General features: G+C 37.6%; 2 protein-coding genes across 2 annotated transcripts; one reads left to right on the forward strand and one right to left on the reverse strand.

Moving 5' to 3' along the window:
- Positions 1 to 9,908: 9,908 nt before the first annotated feature.
- LOC306843474 (potassium channel subfamily K member 5-like) lies at positions 9,909 to 17,513 on the forward strand. Its single transcript, XM_079374998.1, has 5 exons — positions 9,909 to 10,241; positions 12,253 to 12,364; positions 13,834 to 14,000; positions 14,092 to 14,260; positions 14,980 to 17,513. The coding sequence occupies exons 1-5, from the start codon at positions 10,056 to 10,058 to the stop codon at positions 15,684 to 15,686; spliced, it is 1,341 nt and encodes a 446-aa protein (XP_079231124.1). The 5' UTR covers positions 9,909 to 10,055; the 3' UTR covers positions 15,687 to 17,513.
- A 1,616-nt stretch (positions 17,514 to 19,129) lies between these two features.
- LOC306844181 (synaptotagmin-14-like) lies at positions 19,130 to 25,906 on the reverse strand (the record flags this gene model as incomplete). The annotated part of the gene is made up of 6 exons (XM_079376130.1): positions 19,130 to 19,446; positions 21,235 to 21,415; positions 21,525 to 21,962; positions 23,212 to 23,435; positions 23,528 to 23,677; positions 25,138 to 25,906. The coding sequence occupies 6 exons, from the start codon at positions 25,904 to 25,906 to the stop codon at positions 19,130 to 19,132; spliced, it is 2,079 nt and encodes a 692-aa protein (XP_079232256.1).
- Between the last annotated feature and the right edge of the window lie 1,461 nt (positions 25,907 to 27,367).

Consider the following 27,367-nt stretch of genomic DNA (forward strand, 5'->3'; position numbering starts at 1 on the left):
TCTCAAGGAGAATTTTATTCTTCAAATTTGAAGTAATACCCTTTAAAAATTCATCTTTTAATTTGGTTGTCAATAAGAAACACAGTTTATCAAGACCACGAGTAAGGAAAGATGAGCCTAGTTATCATATCTACTAAAGCAAAAACAAAATGTTTTCACAGCTATCCAAAACTTTGTACCTCTAACTACCACCAAAATACAATGTTTTAAAATCCACACCCAAAATGTAAATAATGTAGCCTCATTAAAACATCTTTGAAATGTGAGAATGCCCACATAACCCCTTACACAAAGAACATATGTCCTTAAATTATCGATATAGGATATTAGCTAAATATAACAGTAAATTATAAAATATACAGAACAATATAAACCAAGTATAATTTAAATGAATCTAAATGACTTTTTAAATAAAATAACATGGTCTCTTAATGGTGTTTGGCCAATCACTGGTAATAACCCCACGAACGTACACAGAAACCCTTTTAAATTTCTAAATGATACAATGTCAACCACTAACAGATCTCCCCTATAATAATACTGAGCAAAAACACATGAAATAATACTTCCTTTAAAGAAATTACTCTCCTTTAATGATCAGAAGCAAAGCATGCTGGACTAGAAATCTGCTGTAACTGCTATAACATTTATATGGGAACATATATGTGCAATATACATGAATATTAGATTATTTTAGATGTATTTTTATCTTCATTTCTAAATACAGTATATATGTATGTATCAATATATATAGCCATACATTGTCAATGCATATATTGCTGTATATTGAAAAATATAAGCACTATAGTTACACAAATGTGACCCTGGAGCACAAAACCAGTCTTAAGTCGCTGGGGTATATTTGTAGCAATAGCCAAAAATACATTATTTTATGCCAAAAATCATTAGGATTTTAAGTAAAAATCATGTTCCATGAAGATATTTTGTAAATGTCCTACCGTAAATATATTAAAACTTAATTTTTGATTCGTAATATGCATTGCTAAGAGCTTCATTTGGACAACTTTAAAGGCGATTTTCTCAATATTTAGATTTTTTTGCACCCTCAGATTCCAGATTTTCAAATAGTTGTATTTCAGCCAAATATTGTCCTTTCATAACAAACCATACATCAATAGAAAGCTTATTTATTCAGCTTTCAGATGATGTATAAATCTCAATTTCGAAAAATTGACCCTTATGACTGGTTTTGTGGTCCAAGGTCACATATATGGTAATGTATAATACAACAAAACCAGTCCAAAGTACTGCAACTTTTGTGAGATGGTGTTAAAATAATGCAATCTGTACATTGGAATAAAAATCATGACAGTATCAAATTGATACATTTACAAATATATAATACAAAATTATGCATTTTCTGACCTAAATTCCTGCGTACATGTGACAGCACCAAAACAAGTGAGTAGTATTTTCCATTAAGGAACTGACAGTAAGAGCAATTTACTTCATAAATAGAATCATAGCCAGGCTGAAAACATGCTGGCACAGCAACCACAATACACTCTGTTTCCTTTTCCACCTGTGTGCTTTATTGTCCTCTTGTAAAGGACACTCTGTATACCCAAAGTCCCTTTCGAGGTACAATCTGTGGTATACCACAGGAGATAAATCCTGACATTGCAACAGCCTTGAAAAGCACTTTGAAATTTAGTCCAGTGCAGGTTTCTTTTCTCAGAATGGAGGCATAGCTTCAAAATCCCACTTCTGAGAAGATCCTAGAGTGATTAGACAAAAACTCAAAAGAATGCAAACCAACAGGCAGGCTAAGATAAGATGGCTCATCAAAAAAACCTGAATCAGCTTTGTCTAAGTGGTCTAAGGCGCCAAACTCAAGGATTATCAAAATTTTCAGGACATGTGGTTTCTGGTATTTGATGGAGCTGTGGGTTGGTTCAAACGCCAGTCTTGACAGTTAGCTTTTAGAGTGACTAGATAAGAATGTACATGTATGCAAATGTATAACTTGCATGCAACACAGTACCACAAGGTACGCTGATAGGACAGATCATTAAATAACTTGCATTAGGTGTCAGGATGTCCAAGTGGTAGAAGGTGCCAGACTCAACAATTTCCAGAACTGGGGTAAAATCCCACTAGTGACTAGACAAGACTCATTAACACGTTAGGCACCAGACTCAAGGTGTTGCAACCTTCTCAGGCAATGAGCATTTCAAGTAATCAGACAAAAAATCAAAACTAAAGTAAATGCATTAAGTGCTATCATTTGCATTCTACATAGTGTCATATTGAAGGCTCCACTGAAGTGATCATTAAAAGCAAGCTGCTAAGTGTCAAAATAATTTATAGAGTGACTATATGTTAAAACTCAAAGCATGTAAATGCATTAAGTGCTATCATTTGCATTTTACATATTTGCATTGCCATAAGGCAGGCTCCACTGTTATGACTGATTAACAAGAAAGCAGCATTAGGTGTCATAATTCCATTGAGTGCTGCACTCAAGTGCTTTCAACCTTCTCAGGACATGAGGTTTTTGGTCTCTGAATGGAGGTATGAGTTCAAATCCCACTTCTGATGGCAAGTTATAGAGTCACTAGACAAAAAAAACATGCAGTAAGTCTATCATTTACATGAAGGTTCCACTGATCGAAGTGATCATTAAATGCAGTCCTCTTAAGTGTCAGAATAACTTGACTAGAGTGACTAGACGTTAAAACTCAAATATCGTAAATACATTAAGTGCTATCATTTGCATTCTATATAGTCACATTTCAGACTGCACTGATATCATTAGCATACTATTGTTCAGAATGGTTGAGCGCTTTTAGGCGCCAGACTCATTATTAAGTCTTAAGGCGCCAGACTCACAGGTTTCATTATTCTCATATCATAAGGTTTCTGGTCTCTGTTCAAATCGCTCTTCTGACAAGACAACAAGAGAAAGTCAAAATGATGTTTGTAAAGTAAGTTCTGTCATGTAAACAAAATAAAAATTTAATGAATCAAGTCGCATTATAAACTGCTTTACAGATTGCATGAAGTAAAGCAAGTAAATTTGCCTACTGTACTGAAAAAGTTTTACATAGTGCCGTACTTCAACTTCATTTCACTGTATTTTTAACGCTTCTGTTAACCACTCAAACTAATATTTCAAACCAATGCAGACACTTTGTTATTCAAAGTGGCATATATGCAGTATACATTTAATTGACAGTCAAGTGCTTTGTTCAAGAGGGGGGAAAAAATCCAGTAATTCAGTTAAGAGATCAAGTTAATAAATCACCGGAGGCAATCGGCCACTTTTGAATTATCAGCCCAAATATTTAACCACTAAGTTAACTCATTAACCCTAAAAGTAAAATTGAATCTAAATGTGCATTGTTTTATGAGCTTGAGCCATACTGATATCATGACTGTCTATTTGTGTTATGTTTCATGTCACTCAAACAGTAGAACACAGCCAAGGTCTGATTCCCAGGGATTGCATGAATTGCTAAAACATACTTTGAATGCAATGCATGTTGCATTGCATACAATTGTCTGCCAAATGCATAAATGCAAGTTTCACTCTCATTATTTGCAGCTGCTTACCTATTCAACTGCATCTTGTCACATGTTTTCTGAATCAAATCCAAGCTATATGGACAGAGACTGCAGTGCTACTATGTATTTGAGAGCTGGTGGTGTTGCCAAGCGACAAGTTGAATGCAGGTTTTGCTAATGGATGCATAACGTTCAATTATTGTATTCCTGCTAAGAATCAAATGAGCTACAAGCAGTCCTATAAGCATGGATGAAGAAAATATAATTTCCCTTTCCTCTGCATCTTGTTTTCCATTATCTTCATCCATCCTTCTTTATCGTATTCAAGTTTTTGATCTACTTGGGCCTGCTCTTACATATCTGGCCTCTTGTGTTCCTTGTGTGCTTTCACATATGTCCTTCAATCCCACACACGCTGTCATTATATCAGCGTGTCTTTAACAAACAGCATAGTATATACCAGAAGCCCCACACTTTGATTTGTCAATTAAAATAAGACATAATTTAATGTAAAACAGCATACATGGACAGCTGTTGCAAGATGTGCATAAGCTCCTTGTCTTATGTGTAATGCATCTCAGTCTGAAGGTAAGGTAGTCTGAATCTCTAAAAGGCTATTGAGCAAAAAAATGTCATCTGAGCTGTGATAATACTGAGCCTTGGAGAATATCCTTGTGTGACATTCACTCCTACACAACTGCGGTAGTGTGGTTGAGCACATGCTGTTCTCTGCTAAACACACACTTAAAAACATACACACACATACATAAACACACTCAAGCGCTCACAGATGCAGGCAAAGGTCTTGTGTTTAGTCTAAGAATGCTCTGTGCTTTTGCTCATTAACTCTAGCATGGCTATAATATGGAGCATATAAACCCAAGCACGACTACATGCTAATTATGGTTCAAAGAAACATGTTTGTCAGATTCAGTTAGTCATAACATTGCATGGCATGAGTCATAACCCATCATGGCACGATTGCTAGGCTCTACCAAGAAAAAAATGTCAGAAATGAATGGCAAAAGATCCAGTTATGTTTAAATTATATAGCATATATATATAGCATATATATATATATATATATATATATTTAAAGTCAAAAGTATACATACACCTTGCAGAATCTGCAAAATGTTTTTTATTTTACCAAAATGTATGCTTTTGTTTATTTAGTACTGACCTGAATGAGATATAGTCCACAAGAGAAAATAGTTGAATTTATAAAAATGACCCCGTTCAAAAGTTTACATGCACTTGATTCTTAATACTGTGTTGTTACCTCAACGATCCACAGCTGTGATATTTTCTTTTGTTTTGTTTAGTGATAGTTGTTCATGAGTCCCTTGTTTACAGTAAAACTGCCTGCTGTTCTTCAGAAAAATCCTTCAGGTCCCACAAATTCTTTGGTTTTCAAGAATTTTTGTGTATTTGAATACTTTCCAACAATGACTGTATGATCTTGAGATCCATCTCTCCACAGCTGAGGACAACTGAGGGACTCATATGCAACTATCACAGAAGGTTCAAACGCTCACTGATGCTCCAAAAGAAAAAAACATGCATTAAGAGTTCTTGAGTTTTTTTTTAACTCAAGAATTTCTTTCTTAACCCAGCCGAGGGAAAAAAAAAAACAGTAGCCTAAACGACTTAATGATGGTTTGATTTAAGTTATAAATACTACGTTTAATAACAGTAAGACTTTAATAGAGCGTTTATATATTCTGTAGGCTATGAATTTTATTTATTTTTTTCCTCTTTTCTGATGGAGCATGGGTTTATATATTACGTAGGCTATGTATTTATTTAGATTTTTTCCTGAGGGAGCATGTGTGCCTCTAGTGCGTGGAAACACATGACGTAACACAGTAAGGTAATTCCACATCCACGAAACGCTTGCGCTCTGACGCAATTGCCCTTTTTAGGAGACATTCGTCGTTCAAATGATTAAAATACTAGGCCAGTGAATGCCTGTTGCTGCACTGATTGAAAAGTGCATGGGTGGAACTGGATTATCAACAGCTGAACCAGGATAAATCCATGGCAAAATACCATTTAATTTGGAGATAGGATTTGGAATGAACGCAAATGAACGAAACTGCATCTCTGGAGGCGATATCTCCAGTTCCATGAGGTGAGTAATTATGATTTAGGTTAATGAATTCGCACGTTTTAACCATATATATAACCATTTGCACGTAGAAATGCAATATTTACCATCTTTTGTCATTTCATTTACCGCGTGTTTCTTTTTCCTTTGCTCTTTTCAGCCAGGTCGATATGCAGATTTCCAAAAGCCCTTTTATCGCAACTGTCAATGAAGTCAAATCGAGACAAGAGCTGCGCTGGATAATTGAGCCAGAGATGCCCAGTGAGAGTCTGGACCAGACCAGTCAGAGAAAAATCTACAAAAGAAATATACAGGTAAAATACAACGTTATTATTTCTGTGTGGACTTATGCGTAAAATGAACTCATAAAATACCCAAAAAAGGTCAAATGTAAAGGTTTTGGTTAATAAATATCGTCAGTAATAAATAATAAATTATTACAATCAAGCTTGTCTTGAAAACAATATAAAAAATGATCTTCATTAGATGGTTTCTGCCCGAAAGAGTGTTATACAGCTATAGCAAACTATAATGATATCTATATTGAATTCACACAAAAATATTCTTAAGATGTTTAAACCAGAATGCAATACATCATGTTTAACTTGCAATGAGATACAGTGACAACTTCCCCCAGTCTCCTCTCTCTATTTCTCTCTAACTGCATTTACCTTTAAAAAGAAACACATCAATAATGTAAAGGACAAAAATATATTACTCCAATTTTGAAAACTAATAATACTGTCATATTGATTCATTATTAGCTCACACCAGATGAAGAGGAGAAGATACGACGGAGAAGAGAGCGCAACAGAATAGCTGCTGCCAAATGCCGCAACCGCAGACGAGAACTTATTGACCTTCTTCAGGAGGTGAATAATAGGGCTGCACTGCCATTTTTTATTTTCACATTGTGTTCAGGGCGGTACACCTTTATGATACATCTTGTTTGTCCAGTTTTAACTCGAGACTTCTGTAATTATACAAAGAGTCTGGTAAGAATTACATAAGATGAATGAATCATCCAAGTATTAAGAACACCTAAATGAATGTGTCCATAGTTTCTGCTGGAAGATCGAAACAAGAATTCCACTGGACAGTCACACTCTCAAAAACAAAGGTTGTTTTTTGGCATCAGTGTTTCCACAAAGAACCTTCAAAGGAATAACTCATCCAAAAATGAAAATGAGCATTTGCTCACCCTCAGGTCATCCAAGATGAGTAGATGAGTTTCTTTCATCAGAACAGATTTGGAGAAATTTAGCATTACAATACTTGCTCGCTGATTGATCCTCTGCAGTGAATGGGTGCCGCCAGAATGAGAGTCCAAACACCTGATAAAAACATCACCGTAATCCACAAGTAATTCACATGACTCCGGTCCATCAATTGGCATCTTGTAAAGTGAAAAGCTGTTTGTTTGTAAGAAACAAATCCATCATTAAGACATTTTTAACTTCAAACTATTTCTTTCAGCTGTCCATAATATTGCTTTCTTCAGTGAAAAAGCCGTCTCGTCTGAATCAGGAGAGGAATATGCACAGATCAAGTACCATTTATAAGCAAAAACAATCCAAAACTGTTTTAAAATTAATGAATTTGATTTGAGAAGACAGGGGATGAATTTTTCAGTGGAGAGAAAGCAATATTATGGATTATAGACTGGCCAGAAACTAAAGTTACAACGCTTTAATGATGGATATGTTTCTTACAAACATGCATCTTTTTGCTTCAGCTGTTAACCGATGGACTGGACTTGTGTGGATTTATCAGGAGTTGTCAGCTGTTTGGACTCTCATTCTGACGGTACCCATTCACTGCAGAGGATCCAATGGCGAGGAAGTGATGCTAAATTCCTCCAAATCTGTTCTGATGAAGAAACCAACTCTGGATGGCCTGCGAGTGAGCACATTTTTGAAAGAACTATCCCTTTGACATTGATGGAAACTTTCCAATGCACAAAAGGTTCTTTAGTGAAAAATATTCTTAAGAATATTACAATGTTCAGACTGTTCATTTAAAGGTTAGGGAACCAAAAATGGATCTTTCTATGTTATTGCTATGAAAACCTCCTTTTGCACCCTTTATTTTTAAGAATGCAGTACACTCTGCTTCGGGGAATCTGTTACGTAATTACCAGCAGCACATGCTAATGGGATCCAGCTGTGAATTTGTTTTCAGGAGACTGAGCGCCTGCACATGGAGCAGGTCTTGCTGCAGAGGCAGGTGAGCTGCCTGCAACAGGAGAAAGAGCAGCTAAAAATGCTTCTGGCATCCCATGCATCCATCTGCACACTGGCACAGGACAAACCTCATTCCTTGGACACTTTTGTGTCAGGAGAGCCCCTGCCATCCAAAATTCCCATAACAATAAAACAGGAACCTCAGGATGATGTAAGAGGCTCTGGACATTTGGCGCTCCAACAGACAGAGAACAACTCTGAATTACACTAAATTCAGTTAAGACGATGGCGCACCGGCGCTTTTTATTTTATATCTTTGTAATACCTCATTACCACTACTAAAGAGACATTCTGTGTTCAACATACAGCTTACCCTGTGGTAAGAAACCCATTGCAAACGAGAGTGAACTCAATTCTGGTGCTCGGTTATAATTATTTTGTACCTGTTCCCATGTGGTGACCGTGTCTATTATAACTGTATTTGAAATGGTAATGATATTTTTTAACAGTAGCTGTAAATGAGTGGTATTTTTAATTGTGGTACGTCTAATTCTAAATGCACTGACCTTATATGTTTGACAAATACATAAAAAGGACTTGAGAATAAGAAAAGAACGGCCTGAACATATTGAACATTATTGTGAATGGTTAAATAAGATACCAAAGCAATTCATTTAAATAAATAAATACACTGAAATATTTTGTTCTCCAAAATATTCTATCCTATAAGGGTTCAGAAAACATGAATAAATGAGGATGCAATTTCCATTTTTGGGTGAACTATCCCTTTAAGTAGTAAGCTTAGAGTTACATGCAACAAGATACAACATGCCCCATAGCATGCAATAAAAGGAGGCTATTTTGACATCTGCACAGGAGTGGCAATGCTCAGGCATGCACGAAGAGCCCCCCTTCCCCATCCGTTACAAAAGGAGGAGGATTTCCACTCCACCGTGGGCATGAGTTCCTGTTTGGGATTTGGGAATCTGACTTTCAATGCACAGAGGCCTTTGCACTTGCTATTTAAAGGTCACAGGATATTGTGAAAAATCCCCAAACTTTTAATAGCTTTCTTCAGGTGTGAAATAGGAAAAATGGTGTTAGGTGTCCGGTGTTCACACAGAGAAGAAACCTTGACTCACATTTCCTTTTAAAAACAGAAACAGCATGTTGCTCAATCAGTAAGATGGATATCTACCATTATATATAGTATGTCACTTGGTAAGAAGGAACAAGAGAACTTCAGTATGAAATGTGTCTTGTAAACAATATTGCATTTTCTCATTGTTATATTAATTATCTTTTGATTTTTAAGATTATTAATTTAAATTTAGAAGCAGAAATAAGAAGAAAAAAGCTTTGACTGAAACTTGATCTCCGATCTTTTATCTCACCAAAGGGATCAAGACAAAAGTGACAGATACGTAAGAAATGTAAACACCGATTCCAAAATAATTGGACTTTGCCACACTTAGAAATGCATTAAAGCCATTTCATTAGATAACAAAACAAAAATGTACATTCATGTATACACACACACACATTTAGGCCTATATATATATATATATATATATATATATATACACACACACACACATACATACACACACAATTTTGGAAGTAGAACTTTTCTGTTGTACTGATGTGAAGAAAATAAAGGTTCTTTATTACCATTGATGGTTAGAAACTTTAATATCCATGGAACATTTCAATTAGAAAAAAGGGTTCATTAGTAAAATGTTCTTTTAAGAACTGGATGGTTCTTTAGGAAACATGGTTTTGTGGCACTCCTGGGAAAACATCATATTTGGAACCCTTTTCCTTACTCTGCAAGGGCACCTGTGTGAACTTGTGAGAAACACCTTAAAATTAAATACAAATATGACTAAGATTAGTGGGGATAAGTTCTGAGTAAATATCTCTGTAGTCTAATGATTGTAAGTTTGTTGTTTCACGGAGTCTTTCCTTCAAAATTAAAATGCAATTTCAAATCTATTAAAGATCAAAAACCAAAGAAAATTTCACAAAAAGCGTAGCCTCTAGCAAAACCAGGCAGTTTCCATCCAGACAATGCACTCCTCGCGTTCACACTTACAGGCGTGGCTCCGAATTCAACTTCCTCCTCTCCCGCATCAGTATGTTTAAGTAACACATCACCAGAAACTTTGGAGACTTTAGTAGTGGTTGTTGTTACTTGACGTAACAGAGCACGGAGAAGGATATACTTCAGTATTATGGAGGATAAAGGATCTCTTCTGACCTCCTTCATCATTTTCTACTTGTCCATCGGAGCCGCGATATTTCAGATCCTCGAGGAGCCGCATTTAAAAGCAGCTCTGGACGATTATAAAAACCACACTGACCATTTATTACAGAAATATCCCTGCTTAGAAAAGGATGATTTGGACATGATAATTGAGGTAGGTTTTATCATTTGATACATCAAGTGGTGTTTAGAAAAACAGTTTGGAGCTTTTTAGCGAATTAAACATTTCCAGAAGCTCTTGGATTGAAGTGTTAAGCCTAAGTATCTGTTATTGAATACATTTACTGTTGCTATAGTGCTTCTCACACACAATCGGCTGCTAAGAAGTTTTCTGTCTGAATTTAATGTAAGTTTAGAGCATTTTAAACAATTGTACCTAGTTTGTAACAGTTTCACGGATTTGAGCATGAACAAAACAAAGAGAAACTTTGTCCTAAACGTGTCAAATCTCTGGAGGTGACGGGAGTCGGCGAACCTAAAAAAGACTGAGGCGCGATTGTTCCAAGTTTGTGGGCAATAAAAGTGGCAAAGTCATTCTTAGGAATGTGCTTTAGTCATCGGACCCGTTCAAACGCGACTGTACCGCGAGAAAGCGCGCACACGTGCGTCATGCGTCTAATATGAAAACAAAGCAAGCGGCTGTTTCGCTTTGGTAGGCTACTATGTTCAATTTTTTTAGATCTAATCTTAGCACTATTTTCCACCACTTACTTAACTACCACACACAAAATCACCAACAAAGTTTTAAATCCACACAAAACATGCATTTAAACTCATTCTGATTCATTTGACCCCGTTTAATCCAGCTGATTTTGAATGATTAATCAACAAACCAGTACTTTTACACATTTAACTGCTTCAGGATGTATCATCATCTAAATTGAAATATGATTGAACTATGAAATATCATATTGTAACCACAGATGTTTACTATATACACACAATGTGTGAGCATTTGTAATTTGTCACCAGAGAACATGATATTGCAAATGCCTGTAACTCCTCTTTCTGAAAACATCAACTGTAGTATTAAATCCGTCATTTTTGAAGAACATTTTATGAACAACACCAGTAAATATGCGGTAAATAAATCACATTGCTGTGTTCATTAGCGCCTGTAACTCTTGCAATGTCATTTCCAGTGTTGATATTGAAAGTAGCTATGCTATAAATGGTGTCACAGCCTTTAAAACAATAACACTTGGGATGGATGTTTTTTTTAAAGTCATTTATTTTCAGTTTGTTTTGGTATTCTGTGTTTTCTTTGACACTATGGTAACATGCCAAATGTACTACTGCAACATTCAAAATCTTTTAGGCTGATTTGAAACATTGCATTGTTTCAAACTGAATTAGCTGATTTTTTAAATGTTTACCATGTTAAAATGAAACATTTTTTTCTATTGTTAAACGTGCCAAATTTTACCTTGACTGACATGAATTTAAAAACTGTAAAAGCCCTCATACTTGTGTTTACTGAGCATGATGTAACATGACGTGACTAAGAAAACCTGTTCCTCGGGTTTTCAAACAACACCATTGTGGTGTTGATATTTACACCACAATGGTGTCCACAATGGTGTTGATATCAAGTACTGATATTTATATGAAAAAGCTGAAAGATAGTGTTTTTGTTATTCAAGGAGATATGAAAAGTACATTTTAAAGTAAGTTGTTTCAGTGGCATATCCAACTGGACTTGTACGTGAAATCAGAAGGAGATCGAAACTGTAGGGCGTCCTATATTCAGTCAATTTGGGTTGGGTGTGTTTGTTTGTATAGTTGCTAATTTAGGGTATTTAAATAGCCATGTTTACGGTCCCAGAGATGGGCTGACTGCAGCCATGCCGCCTCTAACTAGTGTCCATGAAGACAAGGGTTTATTTTGCTGATATCTCTACAAACACTAAACACTCTTCCTCTTTTCCTGTTGTTTTGACTTATGTATGGAAGCCTGTTTCCGCCTCGGAGTAAAAAATAAAATGGGTAATCATGAGATGAAGATACTTTCATGAAATAATTGCTTATTTTAAAGTCTCTCTCAAAGATGCTTTGTTTACATCTCTTCTTGTTTCATGCTAAGTTCAAAAATGCTCTTTTGGCATTTGTATTTATTATTAAATAACATTTAATAGTTAATATGTTGTTCTATGTTTCAACATCAGGTTGTGGCTGCGGCGGCTGGAAGAGGTGTGACTGTAACAGGAGAAAAACAAATCAACAACTGGAGTTGGGAGAACGCAGTTATTTTTGCTGCCACAGTCATCACTACTATAGGTGGACACATTTTCTGCTTAAAGTACTTTATTATAAAAAACCCAGCTGACACATAACCGTGTAATTGACCTTCAATGCTGAAATGTGCGTTCGCAAAATTGAAACACTAAACAGTGATTCAACCTTGCATCACATCTATTAATTAGTGACAATGTTAAGAGCACAATAATCCTCAAAAATAAGAATTTTAAAGAGCAAATATTTTTTTGTAATGTCATAGCATTATTATCAATAGAAGACTGAATGGAATGCCACTTGGATTTAGTAATACAATGATTCACAGACCTGTTGGTGTCCTATTATGGAAGCACGTTTTCAACACACAATAAAAAATAATGGTTGTTATTAAAATTATTATTATTGAACAGGTTAATCTCCTTTTTAGACCTGTGTTTTAATATGGTTTCTGTTTTGGTTTTCAAAACTAATGTGAGACCAGTGAGGTGCTAATTCGGCGAGAGAAGGTGTCAATAAAAGGTCCGTACACCATACTAATCAAGCAATTACAACTGTTTATTGTTGATACACACAGCTGATATCAATAATACTGATACTGATTATAAGTAAATGCATAAAATGATGATAATCAAACCATAAACTCATTCAAGAAAGATAATCATAAAACCAGTGCATAATACAAGGATGATCATGAATAAAATATAATATTGCATGAATGAATAATACACTAACCCAAGCAAAAGTATTATAACCAATATACAACCTCAGAACTGTGCTGGAATCTTCACTCTTCGGTGGACTGGGGAGCTCGTTTCAGTCATCAGTGGAAGACCAACACCTGTCCGAGAATGCCGGGCAACGTGCACTTTACCCACGGCTGAGCTTCCAATGAAACTGAAAGAAACTCCATGTTTTATACCTAAAAATGTGTGTGCAGGTTAAGAACAACCCTCCAAGTGAGAGAGAAAGCACGTTGGCCAGACTCGATCCCTCTCCCAGTTGGGTGCACTGTGTTTTAATTACAAAAAGAGGAACCATTACTCAGCAAAATTTCGGAGGTTTCGCAATAAGTGTGTATTGTGCCAGAATTCTGCACCTGGATGATCAAACGACAAGAGTTTCCAACCTTATCTTGAAGGTCAATGTAACCTCTCTCTCCCAGGAGATTGTGATGTGGTTTTGCACCAGTTGCAACCATGCCCCTAGCTTTTCAGTCTCTGAATGTTCATCCGTTGAGCGTAACACAAAAAACAACCCATCTCTTACAACTTGCAATTCTGAGAAAAAAAAAATCACTTTATTATTGAGCTATGTCTCACAATTCTGAGATTGTATCTCATAAATCTTGACACTTTTTTTTTTTTTGCAATTCTTTAGCAATTTTTTTTATTAAAAAGAGATGTATGATAAAGAAACAAATTGGTTACCTTGATTGATTGTGGAGAACAAATGATCTGATTTTAGACAGAATAAAAATATTTTACACAGACTTGTCTACTCAATGATTTCAGGTTATGGCAATGTTGCGCCGAAGACAACTGGAGGTCGTTTATTCTGTATTCTGTATGGGCTCTTTGGCATTCCTCTTTGCCTCACCTGGATAAGTGAATTGGGTACATTTTTTGGAGGCAGGGCAAAGCGCCTGAGTCAGGTGCTCCTCCACAGAAGCTTCACTGTGGTAAGAACATCATTAACAAAGCCTTCACTTTTTAAAGAGACAAACAACAATATTATTAACGTCCCTATTCATGTTTTCTCTTTCACTACAGAAAAAAGTACAGTTCACCTGCACAGTTGTATTCCTTTTATGGGGTTTCCTGGTGCACCTGATCTTCCCTGCCTTTGTATTCAGTCACTTTGAGGACTGGACTTACTTAGAAGGCCTGTACTTCTCTTTCACCACATTGACGACTGTTGGTTTTGGTGACTATGTAGCAGGTAAGTGAACAATTGCAAACAGATTTTAACATTTGTGCTGAAGAAAATGTAAGTAAGTGAGTGCAGGGCTTATACTAAACTGTGGTCCGGCAAACGGAAAGAGATTGCAAAAAAGTGCTTTGTGGTCTGAGGAAATTTGACAAATTAAAAATCTGTTGTTTTTAAATCTAGTGTATATACATTGTTTCAGTTTTAGTTATTTTAGTACATCAAGTTAAAATAAAAAAACAACAACAATGTTCCTTTGGAAACTATCTGAAATTGGAATTTTCTTTTAATTCAGTTAACAATTTTCAATTAACTTTTTGTATGGTTTTAGTTAACTATAATAACCCTGCTTACTATTGTCCAAACACAGTACGACATTCTGTGTACATGAAAATAGCTGAGTGAGTATTCATCAAATTTGATGGTCTTTGGTATTATAAAGTCTAAAAAAAATCACACTTTGAGCTACAGTGGAGTGAAGGCATATGTTGAAAATAGAAAATTTCGCTTGTTGCTCTTTTAATCTAGATAAGGTGCAAATCTCTTGGCGTGCATCTTTCTGTCCACGTGAACCAACTTATGATGCATCGTTTCCTGTGATTGTGATTCTGTATAAACATATACTGCTTAAAAACAGCTTCTGTGTGGTGTAGAAATAGCTCTAGATAGGCAAATTTAACTATTGGCTTGTCACGTTGAATAAAGGAAATTCACTTTGTTTCTCCATCTAGGTGTGAACCCAGATAAAGAATACCCAACTCTCTACAAATTCTTTGTGCAGTTATGGATCTGCCTGGGTCTTGCCTGGTTGTCACTTTTCTTCAGCTGGAATGTGCATATGGTGGTCGAGGCTCATAAAGTCCTGAAGAAAAGAAGGCTGAGACGCCACAGGCTGTCCATCGATGATGTACCAGTAAAAAAAGAAGTTAGAAAAGCCCCGAAGCCACCACCTCTCTCTGGCGTCATTGACATCTTTGAGTTCATGTCTGAGAAGGTTGAAGACTACAGCGATGTTATCCAAGCCATCGGAACAGATAAGAGAAGGAAGAAAAAGCAGCAGGAGGAGGAACTGGCACGTTCCAAGAGCTGTAGTGACCTGTTGCATGGTCTGGTCATCCCACTCGATCACTCTCCTCGTCTGAAACGTCGCTTCAGCGTCAGCGCGAACATGTGCATGGTCACGTCCGGAGAGTCAACGGATGGCCTCAACAACAACCAAGAGGAGCAAACACTACAGAAAGAGCACCAAGGAGACACTAAAAATGAGAGAGAAGAGAAGCCTAGACATTGTGCATGGGACTCCAGGAGATCAGACCCAACAGTCTTTCAGAGTCCTGCTCAAAGACCTGCCCTTACCACCAGCAACGGAGGATCAAGATTCTCGGTGTCCAAAGTATCCGAAGACCATTTGTTAGAAAGGAGAAAAAGCATCGGTTGACAGAGTCTGATCTACAAGATCTAAAACCAAAAATGGCCTTAAAAAGTTCAGCACTGCTTTAAATCATGATTTTTCAGATGAAGGTCACTATGGCTGAGCTGTCACAAGCAGGAGCGTGGAAGAACTCCGAAGACATTTCAAGACCAAAGAATGTTGATATGCAGACAGGCGCTTCCTCTACCTAGATCAAGCTGCAAAAGTGTTCATTGGTTTCCGCAGTATTGAAAGACATTCAGGTATCACCCAGGGTTGTGCAGCCAGTCTGTGACCAAGATAAGGATGTGAGGGTTGGCAGAGGAATTGAAACCGATTTCCTTCACAGACGACGGAAAGATTGGGTGTGGTACTGTGTTTTTAACCATGGGTTTTTCATTCTTTCTCTGGATTTGTTATCAGAATGACAGCTTGGAGAAATCCTGGGATATGTTTGGAATGGAATACTAGCGTATTACTAACTATGCCGTACGAACTGAATAAAACACTGAGTAAGCTCCAGCAAAGGAATTGGAATAATAATGACAGTTTTCCAACCGGTTTCCCAAACACTACCCCTGGATTGGTCAGATAAGCAGACTGTCCTACCCCAAACTCACACTATTGGCCGATATCGCTGTGTCGGGATGCTGAAACTGAGCAATGTTTTGATACCATCAGTGTTTTACACCATCTTCAATTGAATATTCAGTTGATATTGTGTGTATATGTGTCTTTATCCATATATAGCTGGAATACAAGGTAATTTAAAATATAAAATGACATGCATCACCTTTAAGTTGTACTGAACCTGGAACATCCCTTTGAAAATAGATTGTGAAACCATATGAAAATAATGCTGTAGTGTTGGCACATGACCTCTTGTATCTATAAATCAGAGAGTTTTAATCCAGTTATAATATATGAGATAAAACAAAAAATATTTTATCCAATTTGGTGCACAAATATGCAAATTTTGGCAGTTTGACCAGTCCAGTCAAACTGTAAATTAATGGTTAAGTTGCAGAACACACTGCATTGTAGGACTGAGTAACTTACACAGTATTGTTTTGTTCTGAACATTTTGGCAAATGTCGTAGGTTGCAACATGCCAAGGAGTAATATTGTAGATTATATTCTGAGCATATCTTCTGTCTTGAATGCTGTAACAGTTCTGTGGCTGTTCTTGGGTTCAACTTGCACTTGGGAAGCATTTTAAGCATCGTCCTGCTGAGGAAGCACCTACACAGGCTTTCAGAAAATAAATTGCCTCCTCTTGAAAGATTTGTGGAGGATGTGTTATGGGACGTAACTTGAATTTACCACCTGATAGATGGAGTTTGCTTATGAATTTTGGCATTTTTATGACTCTGTTTATCATTTTGTATATATATATATTTTTTTTTTTCTGTACTAGGCTTTGTTTTCAATGCCACTTTTGGTAATAAAAAGTATTTTTTTTTCACAGAAAGTCTCTATCTGCTGTTGCCAAACCACATCCGGGCTGTTGGCAGAAGTGATGAAATTAAACATGACCGAGCATGATGAACAACCAAGTTCTTCTTAGTCTAGTTAAGTCCTTCCAAACTGCATTGGGATATTTCTAAAAAAGCATAAACTCTTCATAATGTATGAAAGCATACTTTTGAATGTCATTATTATCAGTTTTTCCAAGCTACCATAGTGATGCTCATAATATTAGTAATGATTGCATAAATGTTTGTAATTTTAGATTTTATTAAATGTAGTGTTCAAAGATTAAAAATGAACCTGAATCAGCATTAACATATGCATAATGCAGCATTTGCTTACACAATATGAAAACGGATGACAAAATTAAATTACTCAAATTTGCATCAGTTACCTCAGTTACTTGTAATTAGATGCATTTAGACAGTCTTCAGCAGCCCTACTGTTTGTAAATTTTTATTTTAAATATTTTTGCAGTATTGCTGGTGTGATATAGTCCCTATATAAAACAGAATTATGTTTATGGTCTTGCGCTTTGGTCCGATGTGCATTCTGAATGTTTCTCTTGATGCTTTAGCTGTTACCATGCAGTGCATATTTGTATTTGTATATTTGCAAGTCAAGTACAAAGGCTAAACCTCAAGTAATTTTAATGCTTATGCAACTGCCAATAATACAGTACATTTGCAGTTATGCTTTGATGGGAATAAACAATTGGTATAGATGGCAGTGCCAATGGCAGTAGTTCAATGTTCTATTGTCGTCATAAGGCGTCTTTTTCAGTCAGTCTCCTGCCTTCCCATGCCAACACTGCAAAAAACAGCAGGTCCATTGCTGCTATCCCGAGGAGCACAGTCTCTCTAAGAAGTCAACAGCACCTCCAACATGGAGGATTCCGCTACAGTACAAATAAAGGTACGACCTCATTTACCTTTAAAGGGATAGTTCACCCAAAAATTAAAGTTCTGTCAGTAGTTACTCACCCTCATGTCGTTCCAAACCTGTAAGACCTTCATTCATCTTCGGAACACACAGATATTTCTGATGAAATCAAGGCCCAGGAAGTTAGTAAGCACATTGTTAAAATGGTCCATGTGACATCAGTGGTTCAACCGTAATTTTACAAAGCTACAAGAATACCTTTTGTGTTCCCAAAAAAATAAATAAAAATAACTTTATTCAACAAATGATTCTCTTCTGTGTCAGTCTTCGATGAATAAGTCTGCCCCTTATTTACAAGCAGAGGAAGATGTATGCTTTACATAAAACAGTCTTTGTATGCATGTCTGAAGATTTCGACAGAGGATGACTTTTTTTTTTTAACCAGACTATACAGACAATGAGGTAAGAGAGATGGATGTACTACGTCAGAACGCCACAGCACCACCACACGCATGTGCAGGCGCATCGAAGACTGGCATGGAAGAGAAGAAACTGTTACTGACAGTTTAAGAACGTTATTTTGGTTTTCTTTGAGCACAAAAAGTATTCTCATAGCTTCATAAAATTAAGATTGAAGCACTGATGGCACATTTTAACGACGATTATTTTAATGATGTCTTTACTACCTTTCTGGGCCTTGAACGTGGTAGTTGCATTGCTGTTTATAGAGGGTCAGAAAGCTCTTGGATTTCATCAAAAATACCTAAATTTGTGTTCTGAAGATGAACGAAGGTCTTACGGGTTTGGAACAACATGAGGATGAATAATTCATGACAGAATTTTTGTTTTTGGTTGAACTATCACTTTAAGGAGGAATTCCATGGGGCAAAATGCAGTCATCTCAGTAAGAATCGATACAATTAGGAATTTCGGTTGAATGAAAATTCCCCCATGATGTTTCATGAAGAAAGCAAGTAATATAGGCTCGCAGCAACATGAAAGAGTAAATTAGGACAGAACTTTCAATTTAGTGTCAACAAATCCCTTACTTTGTACTCATATTGTCCTACTAAACCATCAGATGACCACAAACCGCATTGCATTGTTTTCCTGCACCCCTAAGAATTGAGGAGGGTGTGCCACTGGCAGACCTGCTGTCCCTCTGACTCTTTCATCTGGGTCCAGTGCTCCTCTTGTTCCTCTGTGGTGCTGTTAAGGCCCAGAGCGACCCAGCCAACCCGCTCTCTCCTCTTCATGCTGCTCCGCCGACTGTACACTGACACCTGCAGGGTGACCTCGGACAATTGGAATAGCGCCACCTGGAACACAAATGTCTCTTTGTAGGTTGGGTTGGGCTGGCCATGGCATACGGAGGTCTTACATTTGGACATCTCTTTCCCTTTGGAGTCCAGCATTGTAAGCTTCACATAAGTGTCTAATGGAAAGGGAAGGGAAACAATGAGTTAGCACCACCTGGTGGTGACAAGTCAAACACATGGGCTATGTTCAGAAAGGAATAGCATCTTACTACTTATCGTATACCGTACGTACAGTATATACTGTACTCTGATAAACATTACAGTAGTATGCCATATCATCACATGACCTCACAATGTTTATCATGTGACCTCATCACACATTAATTTCCGGTTAAGTCTAGATGGTATAGTGTTGTGTCTACTGCATCAATACAGTGTAATATTTGTCACACTGTACAACAATAATTACTGTTTTTGCATTATTGTAAGGGGTAGGTGTAGACATTAATAAAACAACCTAATAGGTAGGAAACTTAATTTATTGTTAACTTCCGGCTTTAGCTGTATCTTTTCTAGCCACAACCTTAATTTCCATGCTGTGCACAGTATACTATATACTGCAGCAATAGAAAAAGTAGCATGATAGTATACTACTCCTAACATAGCCTTGGAGATACTGGGTGAATACTAGCCAAATGAGAGCACACTGGCAATCAGCACCCAGATAACACTGTTTCTGGTGGATCTGCAAAGTATGCCTTTATGAATGCATTTTGAGCTAACACCGTGTAATGCCCTGTGCAAAAAAAGTGTTCTCAGAGGTTTGTAACGAGCATTTGTTTTGTTAAAAAATTATCAGTGAATTCAAGGCAAAGCTGCTTTTGCAGTGTTTACATGTATGGACATTAAACCACTATGAATTTTTAGGGGTAGTAAAGTTAGCAAGATGCTAACAACCAGAATGGCAGTAAAAAAGTTCAGCTTACTTTGACATCACCATTGCAATATGTAATTAGTACAAGTAAGTATCCAAACTAATAAGTATCCAAACTGGGATTCACCACTGGTGAGGTATGATTGTTAACCACTCATAAATGTCCCTTATGTGTAATAACCAACTAATAGATATTACTGAAATAGATGCCCAAATAAATCACACTTTGTGTTCTGCATGCTCTGGCTAATCAGATAACTGAGAAACCTAAAGAAATCTAACTGCTAGCTTTCTCATTCTTCTTGATGGCAGTTTCTTGGGACCCTGAAGTATGTGATTAAAAATCTGCCATCTTTGCTCCTTGCGGCTCATGGGCACTGTGTTCTGCAGCCAAATTGTGCTGAGCCAATCAAATTAGCCATAAAAGCCAGCTGACATGATTCTATAGCTAGAGCCACAGGTAAATATTGTCCAGCAGTGGCTAGAAGGACCAAAATAACTAGCCAAACCTTAGCCCCTTTGTTTGCCGACTTTGGGTTTATTGACATGTCTTTGAAGGGCTACTAATGGCATTACCTTTCCAGCAAGACATGGTGTTCTTTAACTACTGACTGACTATTGTCAAAACTTTTCAAATGTATTCTATAGGATTCTACCCACATATCTCTGTACATTTCACAAAAATACAGTGCAAAGAGACTTGACTGAACACACAACATCAATAAAATGCAGATTCAGTGGAGTAAACCAGGTAAAGTAGGAGAGTGGGTGGTTTTGTACTTTTGATAAGGCAGTAAACTTACCTCTCATGATATATAGTTGCCCACTAATGAAGTGTTTTACACAACAAAACAGGCCAACTACAAGACAGGATACAGAAAAAAGGAATGTGATAGAAAATAGAGTTGACAGATAAAACGAGAGCAGTTAAATCACAAGCAGAACACAGATAAAGAATTAAGAATGCACGTATGCATGAAACAGGTTTGCTTTTAAGAGGATTGTGCAGGTGGACACATGGATTTCTTACCGGGCAGTTTATCGGTGGCAGAGTTTTTAAAATGGCTGCCTTTGATAACCTCGGCAGACAATCTTCCTGTGGTGGAGTTGTAGAGGAGACCCAGCAGAAGCTCTGGAGTGGAGGATTCACCTGTGGAGCGGCATGACAGAGCTCCCGCACTACGAGAGACACTCACCACTGATCCACAGCCCTGAGGAACAGTGACATTAAAGGATTACCATTATAAAATGGATAGTTCTGACTCTGAAATCGGATTGGCTATGGACAATGTATACTGAATGTACACAAACACTGCTTACAGGAACAGATGTGCCAGGCTCTAGTGTAACAGGCAGAGTAAGCTTGCCCTGCAGATTGAGTTTGGTTAAGTAGAACACCTTCTCCCCTAGGACCTTCTCCTTCTTCATGCGCCTCACACTGTAGAGACGGAACCGGACTGCATAGTCCCCCAAGGCCTCCTTCTCCACACATGAGAAGCGAAATGTCTCCGTGAAGACGGGACAGGGTCCCTTCTGCACTCCTGTCTTGGCCCTCTGCTTTTTGGTGGGCAGTAGAACCAGGTGGACCTGCCAGGAAATGTTTCCTGTGCTCTTAAGTATTGGAATATCTGTGGCAGCGGTCACTGTCACCGCAAGCCGTTGTTCGCTAGGGTCATATTCAAATGCCACATCCAGTGTGCCATATTTCCCCAGTGCCTCTGGTTCATATGTTTCTGGAAGGGGTGGGAGTAAGCTATCCTGTCAGAGAAAGGGAAAGATGGGGTAGGTGGGATAGAGGACATGGAGGGTTCAGAAATGGTAAATTATGCATATGCATTTAAAATGAACAGCTCAAAATTCTTGAGGTTGCCTGTGTTGGCGACAAGGTGGTACAATAAAGACCATTAAGGAGGTCATATCATAGATTTTTTTTAGTTATCTTTTTCTTGATGTCATGATTTACTTTTTATGACTGTTTTCCAATCTGCCCATTTAGGCTTGTATCATATTGTAACAGCTTACCGTAATCCACACCGAAATGTATCTGAAAAGATTGAACATAAATGATCAGGAACCTTTTTAAGAATAAAGGTTAGCAGGTCTTTCCCATTGTTAGGAGCCTTCAGAAGGATATGCAGAGGTGCTACACACATCCAGGAGAAGTGAAAAGTCTGGCTAACTTTCCATTTTACAATGGAAAAATGAACATGGATAGTTTAAAAACACTAACTAGTCATCATTGGTATGTTGACAGTCATGTTTTGAAATGTATTCAATCATAAAATTGTTAAAGTTTAGAATGTGCTGTTTTTGCAGCTTAGTTTCAGTAAAAGCTCTTTTTGGACTGAGAAGTAAATTTCAAGTTCTACTATGATTTTTATCTCCAAAAATCAAGCAATATGATTCCTCATGATATGACACCCACTGAAGTAGCCTGGCTTGTCGTATACTGTGAGAAGTATATGTAGGTATTCAGGCTTTCAGGGTCTCCAATTACAGGCAAACTCAAAGTCAAACTTACCAGATGTGGCCAAAATGAGCCAAACCCCAGCCTGCGAGTCCTTGAACTGTCCTCCTTGCTCCTCATAATTAAAACCATCAGTGATATGACTCATTCATGTGACAATGAAATGAAATTTTAATAATCAACTGAAAATATTACTTCACAATGTTCTAAAAAGAGGACACTAGAGAATGGGAATCCAAACAGACAGGAATGGGGAAAAAAGAGAAATGGATGACAGGTGTCTTGTTTATCAGTTTGGCATTGCATACTTTGACTCAAAGAAAACAAAATGGATTTTAAAAAATCTCATGTCAAAAAACATGGGATTTGTGAAAAAAAAAAAAATTTTACAAATATTTGTCTCAACATTAACTGCAGTGAACAGCTCTCTTTGAGACATAACAACACTGTAGATTTCGACAGTTTGATCGGTGAATCTGAAGGTGGGGGCCGTGATTCTCACAGAAGGACACATCGGAAACGACGGGCCGAATCGCTCACCTCCGGGCCCAAAACAGCTGTGCTGTCACTAGGTGCGTCCTCCTCATAGCCCTTATTCAGGTAACTCTCTGTGTCTTCAGGGTCTTCACTGCCCTCACTGATCTCACTTCCACTGCCCTCTGCTGAGTCACTGCGGCCCCTTGAGCCACCCTTGAGATCATCTTTGTCCCGGTACGGTGGAGGCTGAAGTTCATTAAGGGAACTTGAACCTTTTTTCCTTTTAACTGAATAGCAAGACAGAAATGCAATAAGATTACATCCTGATTACAGCATAATTAAGAGTATTTCATCAGTCAAGACATTGTACAATATTTACCCTGCTCAGCAGAGGCCTCACTGCTGCAATCCTCATTCTCAGCATCCCTGTCTCTCCACCCACTTCTCTGCTCATGAGAGGATGAGTCCTTGAGTCTTTTTGGTGTTTCATCCTCACTCTCAGATGATCCTTTTTCTGGACAACTCCCATCTAAGAAAGAACGGAGATCTACAACTTCAGATTCTAAAAATGCCCTAAAATATCTTACAGTAAAGCTTTTGCAGACCAGTTGTAGGAAAGAGGAGAAGGAGTCCTTATTCTTTTTTCCTACCCTCTTATAATTTCAAACCCATGTGCTGGTATTTTAAGACAAATGTTTAAAGAATCTTTACACAGATGTCATAGCTATCAGCTTCAAAAACAAAAAGAAAACACACACAAAAACGTCTTCATAATCTCTATGATAGTTTATGTAAAGTAGAAAACATGAAAGACACAGAAAGAAGAGATAGAAATTTAAATAATTATTCACTTATAATCTTGCAAATTCTCCCCAGATGCTTGCAACTAGCCTGTATTTGCATGCAGTATTTAAAAACTCCAACTTTTGTATTTGATGAAAAAAGAAACTAGCAACATTTGGCACAACATGAGACTAACAGAATTTTTAAAGGTGAAGTGTATAATTTCTGAGACACTGGCGGCACCAAACAAAACTACTGCATTGTATCAAACACAAAAAGTAATTATTGTTTCCAAACAGGTTTCCCACACACTCAAACCTTCACCACACTCTGAACCCACTTCCAATGTTTGAGCAAACAGGTAACACCACCACAAAAGTGATATGCTTTGTTGAGCTAGAAGTTGACAAGTTGACTACAGTGTTTTAATCTTCGAGATGTCAGCCAATAAATGGCATAAAGTTATCTCTAAATGTCAAATTGGGATATAAAAGTATTTTAACAGTGACAACTTTACACACTTCACCTATAAATAGGAAAACACCAGTAAAAGCAGGTCAATGTCCAATGAGTAGGTCAGGGAGGCTCCTTCCTGTTCTTGAAGATCTGTCTTTCTAAAGAGTTCCAAGCCTGCTATAACATAAATGTTTGTAATTATCAAGTGTTCCTGAAAGTCTTCACTAGCTGGTTCAGGTGTATTTGATTAGGATTGAAGGTTAACTATGCCAGAAAAAAAAAAGATCTCCAGGTACAAGTCTGAGCAGGAGTACCCCCAACTCTGCACTTTATGGCCGCATTACATCACATGGTTCAAGTGACCCAATTAAGAATTTTTTTGTTCTCCCATACAGCACAGATTGGCTATCACCCATGAACATGTAAGCAGGAAAAAATCAAATGGATTCTGATATTCTCAGATCGGTTTTTGGGTTGGGGGTACTCAGGGACCAGGGATGGGAAACACTACCATAGAGAACCCTAGTGGGCCATCCTGGTCATAAGACAATTTTCCTGGTAGTTCTCCCATGATGACAGCCCTAGTCAGGAGTAAGACAGCAAATATTATAAAGAGAAAGATTCATTTGTATGTCCTTGGTTGAAGACTAGTGTAGAATGAAGGGAACGATGAAAAACCAAAGAGAACCAGTGATATAGATCCATCTCGTCAGAAGAGCATAACACAGCAAGTCCAGCATACAGTCTCACCTTTACCTCGTTTGTCTTTTCTTCTGCCTGTACCATCTTCTTCAACACTATTGTGCTCTCCATTCTTTTCATGCTTTGATGCTGATATATCAGTATCACCAGAAATTTCCTGAGAGTCCTGACTATTACCTTCGTGCATGCCATTAGCATTTTCATTGTGGTTGTCACCTTCATTCTTGTGTTTGCCAGATGAGGAAGCATTCTCTTCCTGAGCGACAGACTCTTTTGATGCTTGGTCACTGTTCTCTTTCTGATTGTCTGAGATCGGAGATGAGCTTTGTGGTTGGTTTGGGTCCCTCCTTTTACGATACCAACCTTTAGAGGGAGCGTAACACCACTCCCATTCCTCCTCCTCAGATTTTCTTGCTTCCTCTTGTCTTTCTTTCTCCCTCTGGACTTCCGCTTCATCTATTTCAATAGTCCACATAGAGTTCTTTTTTGATTTTCGGCTTTTTCGACCTTCTCCTTCTCCACTGTCTGCAGCATTACCTTCTGTCTCCTGACGCTTCAGCTTGCTGTTCCTCTTCTCCTTTTGGACTTCTTCCAAAGAACCTTCAGCATCCTCTTTCCTGGATTTGTCATCTTCTTCAGTCTGTACTTTGTTGATGATTGTATTGACCTGCTCCGATAGTTGGTCACTGACAGTGTAGGTAACATCACTCACCGCAGAGGACAAATCGTCCACGGCAGTTGAGACGGTGTTTGAGACCGTGTCCAGGAGGGAACTGACAGAGGGGAGGCTCTGTTGGAAGCTCTTGAAAAATGCCATTGCTTTGTGCCTTTGGTGTGTCTGCTAACCGACCACAAATTCTGTTGAAGAGTCAGCTCGTACATTAATCTCTAGGATCTTTCTCCAACATTTTGCTTATAAGCATGTATTATTTAAGGAACAAGCATGACATACAAGTGTTTTAAAGCCTAGTGAGCTAACTTATATTAAGCTGCCTATATTAAGGTGACCAGATGTGCCACTTCCCGGGGGACATGTTTGGCACAGGATTTCTAAATTGCCTAAAATAACCAGATCAAGTACCGCGAGAGCTATAGAGAGTAGAGCAGATGGTTCCATGCCTTTGAATCACTCTCGCTGTAATTTAATGTTATACAATGATCAATCAGCTCAACACAAACAACCAACACCTGGTTATTTTAGGCAATTTAGAAATCCAGGGCAGAACGTGTCCCCGGGAAGTGGCATGTCTGGTCACCTTAGCCTATATGACCAACATTCTAACGTAGCGGTGTCCAAACTCGATCCTGGAGGGCCACTGTCTTGCAAAATTTAGCTCCAACTTCCTTCAACATACCTGCCTAGACATTTCTAGTATGCCAGTTAAGACTTTGATTAGCTGGTTCAGGTGTGTTGCATTATAAGGTTACACTTTATTTCGATAGTCCACTTTTGACATGCTACTAACTATTTTAACAACGTCAACTACATGTCAACTAATTCTCATTAATTTGCAACTACATGTCTACTAACTCTCAGTAGGATAGGTTTAGGGTTAGTAGAATAAGTTGAAATATACTTGCAAAGTTTCTAATAGTCAGTATTGTATGTTGTGGACCCATCAAAATAAAGTGTTAGAAAATATTAAGCAGACAGTCTACTAATACTCTAATGAATGCTAGTTGACATGTCATGTAGTTGCAAAGTTACTTACTGTTAGTAGAATGTCTAAAGTGGACTATCGAAATAAAGTGTTACCTATTATAATTTTGTTGGACAGTGGCCCTCCAGGAGCAGGATCAGACACCCCTGTTCTAACCAAAATTCACGAGTTCGCACTTACATATAATCAAATTGAGCAAACAGTATGAATATTTGGCATGCTGTCATGGCATGTTGGAGGGCTCCAAGCTCTGAACCCAGGGAACTCCCCCATATCCCAAGCTGGGATACGAATGGTTAGGAGTGAGGAGTTTGGGTGGAAGAGGCATGCCAAAAAACTCTTGTGGGACAATGGTAAGTTGGCTGTATATGTATATAGTTGATTATCTGAACGTGCTCTACCTATGCTAAATTGGTGGATTATTTGAACATACTCCTCCCAAACTTTGTTAACATAAAATAATTAAAACCTCAAAGGTAGGAGTGTGTAAACCTGCTCTTGCTCTAGGATCCGAATTTGCCATATTTTAAATAGTTTTTTTTTTTTTTTTTTTGCAATTTCTTGTAATTTTTTATATTTACAATTTTAGATGGACCTTAGAAATGCTAGAAGGTCTG

Source organism: Barbus barbus, assembly GCF_936440315.1.
Source record: "Barbus barbus genome assembly, chromosome: 24".
Classification (NCBI taxonomy): Eukaryota; Metazoa; Chordata; class Actinopteri; order Cypriniformes; family Cyprinidae; genus Barbus; species Barbus barbus.

Coding starts and splice junctions, on each gene's coding strand:
- LOC306843474 (XM_079374998.1), top strand. CDS start 10,056: ATGGAGGATAAAGGATCTCTTCTGACCTCCTTCATCATTTTCTACTTG. Junction 12,365..13,833: donor CACAGTCATCACTACTATAG/GTGGACACATTT, acceptor CAATGATTTCAG/GTTATGGCAATGTTGCGCCG. Junction 14,001..14,091: donor TCCACAGAAGCTTCACTGTG/GTAAGAACATCA, acceptor CTTTCACTACAG/AAAAAAGTACAGTTCACCTG.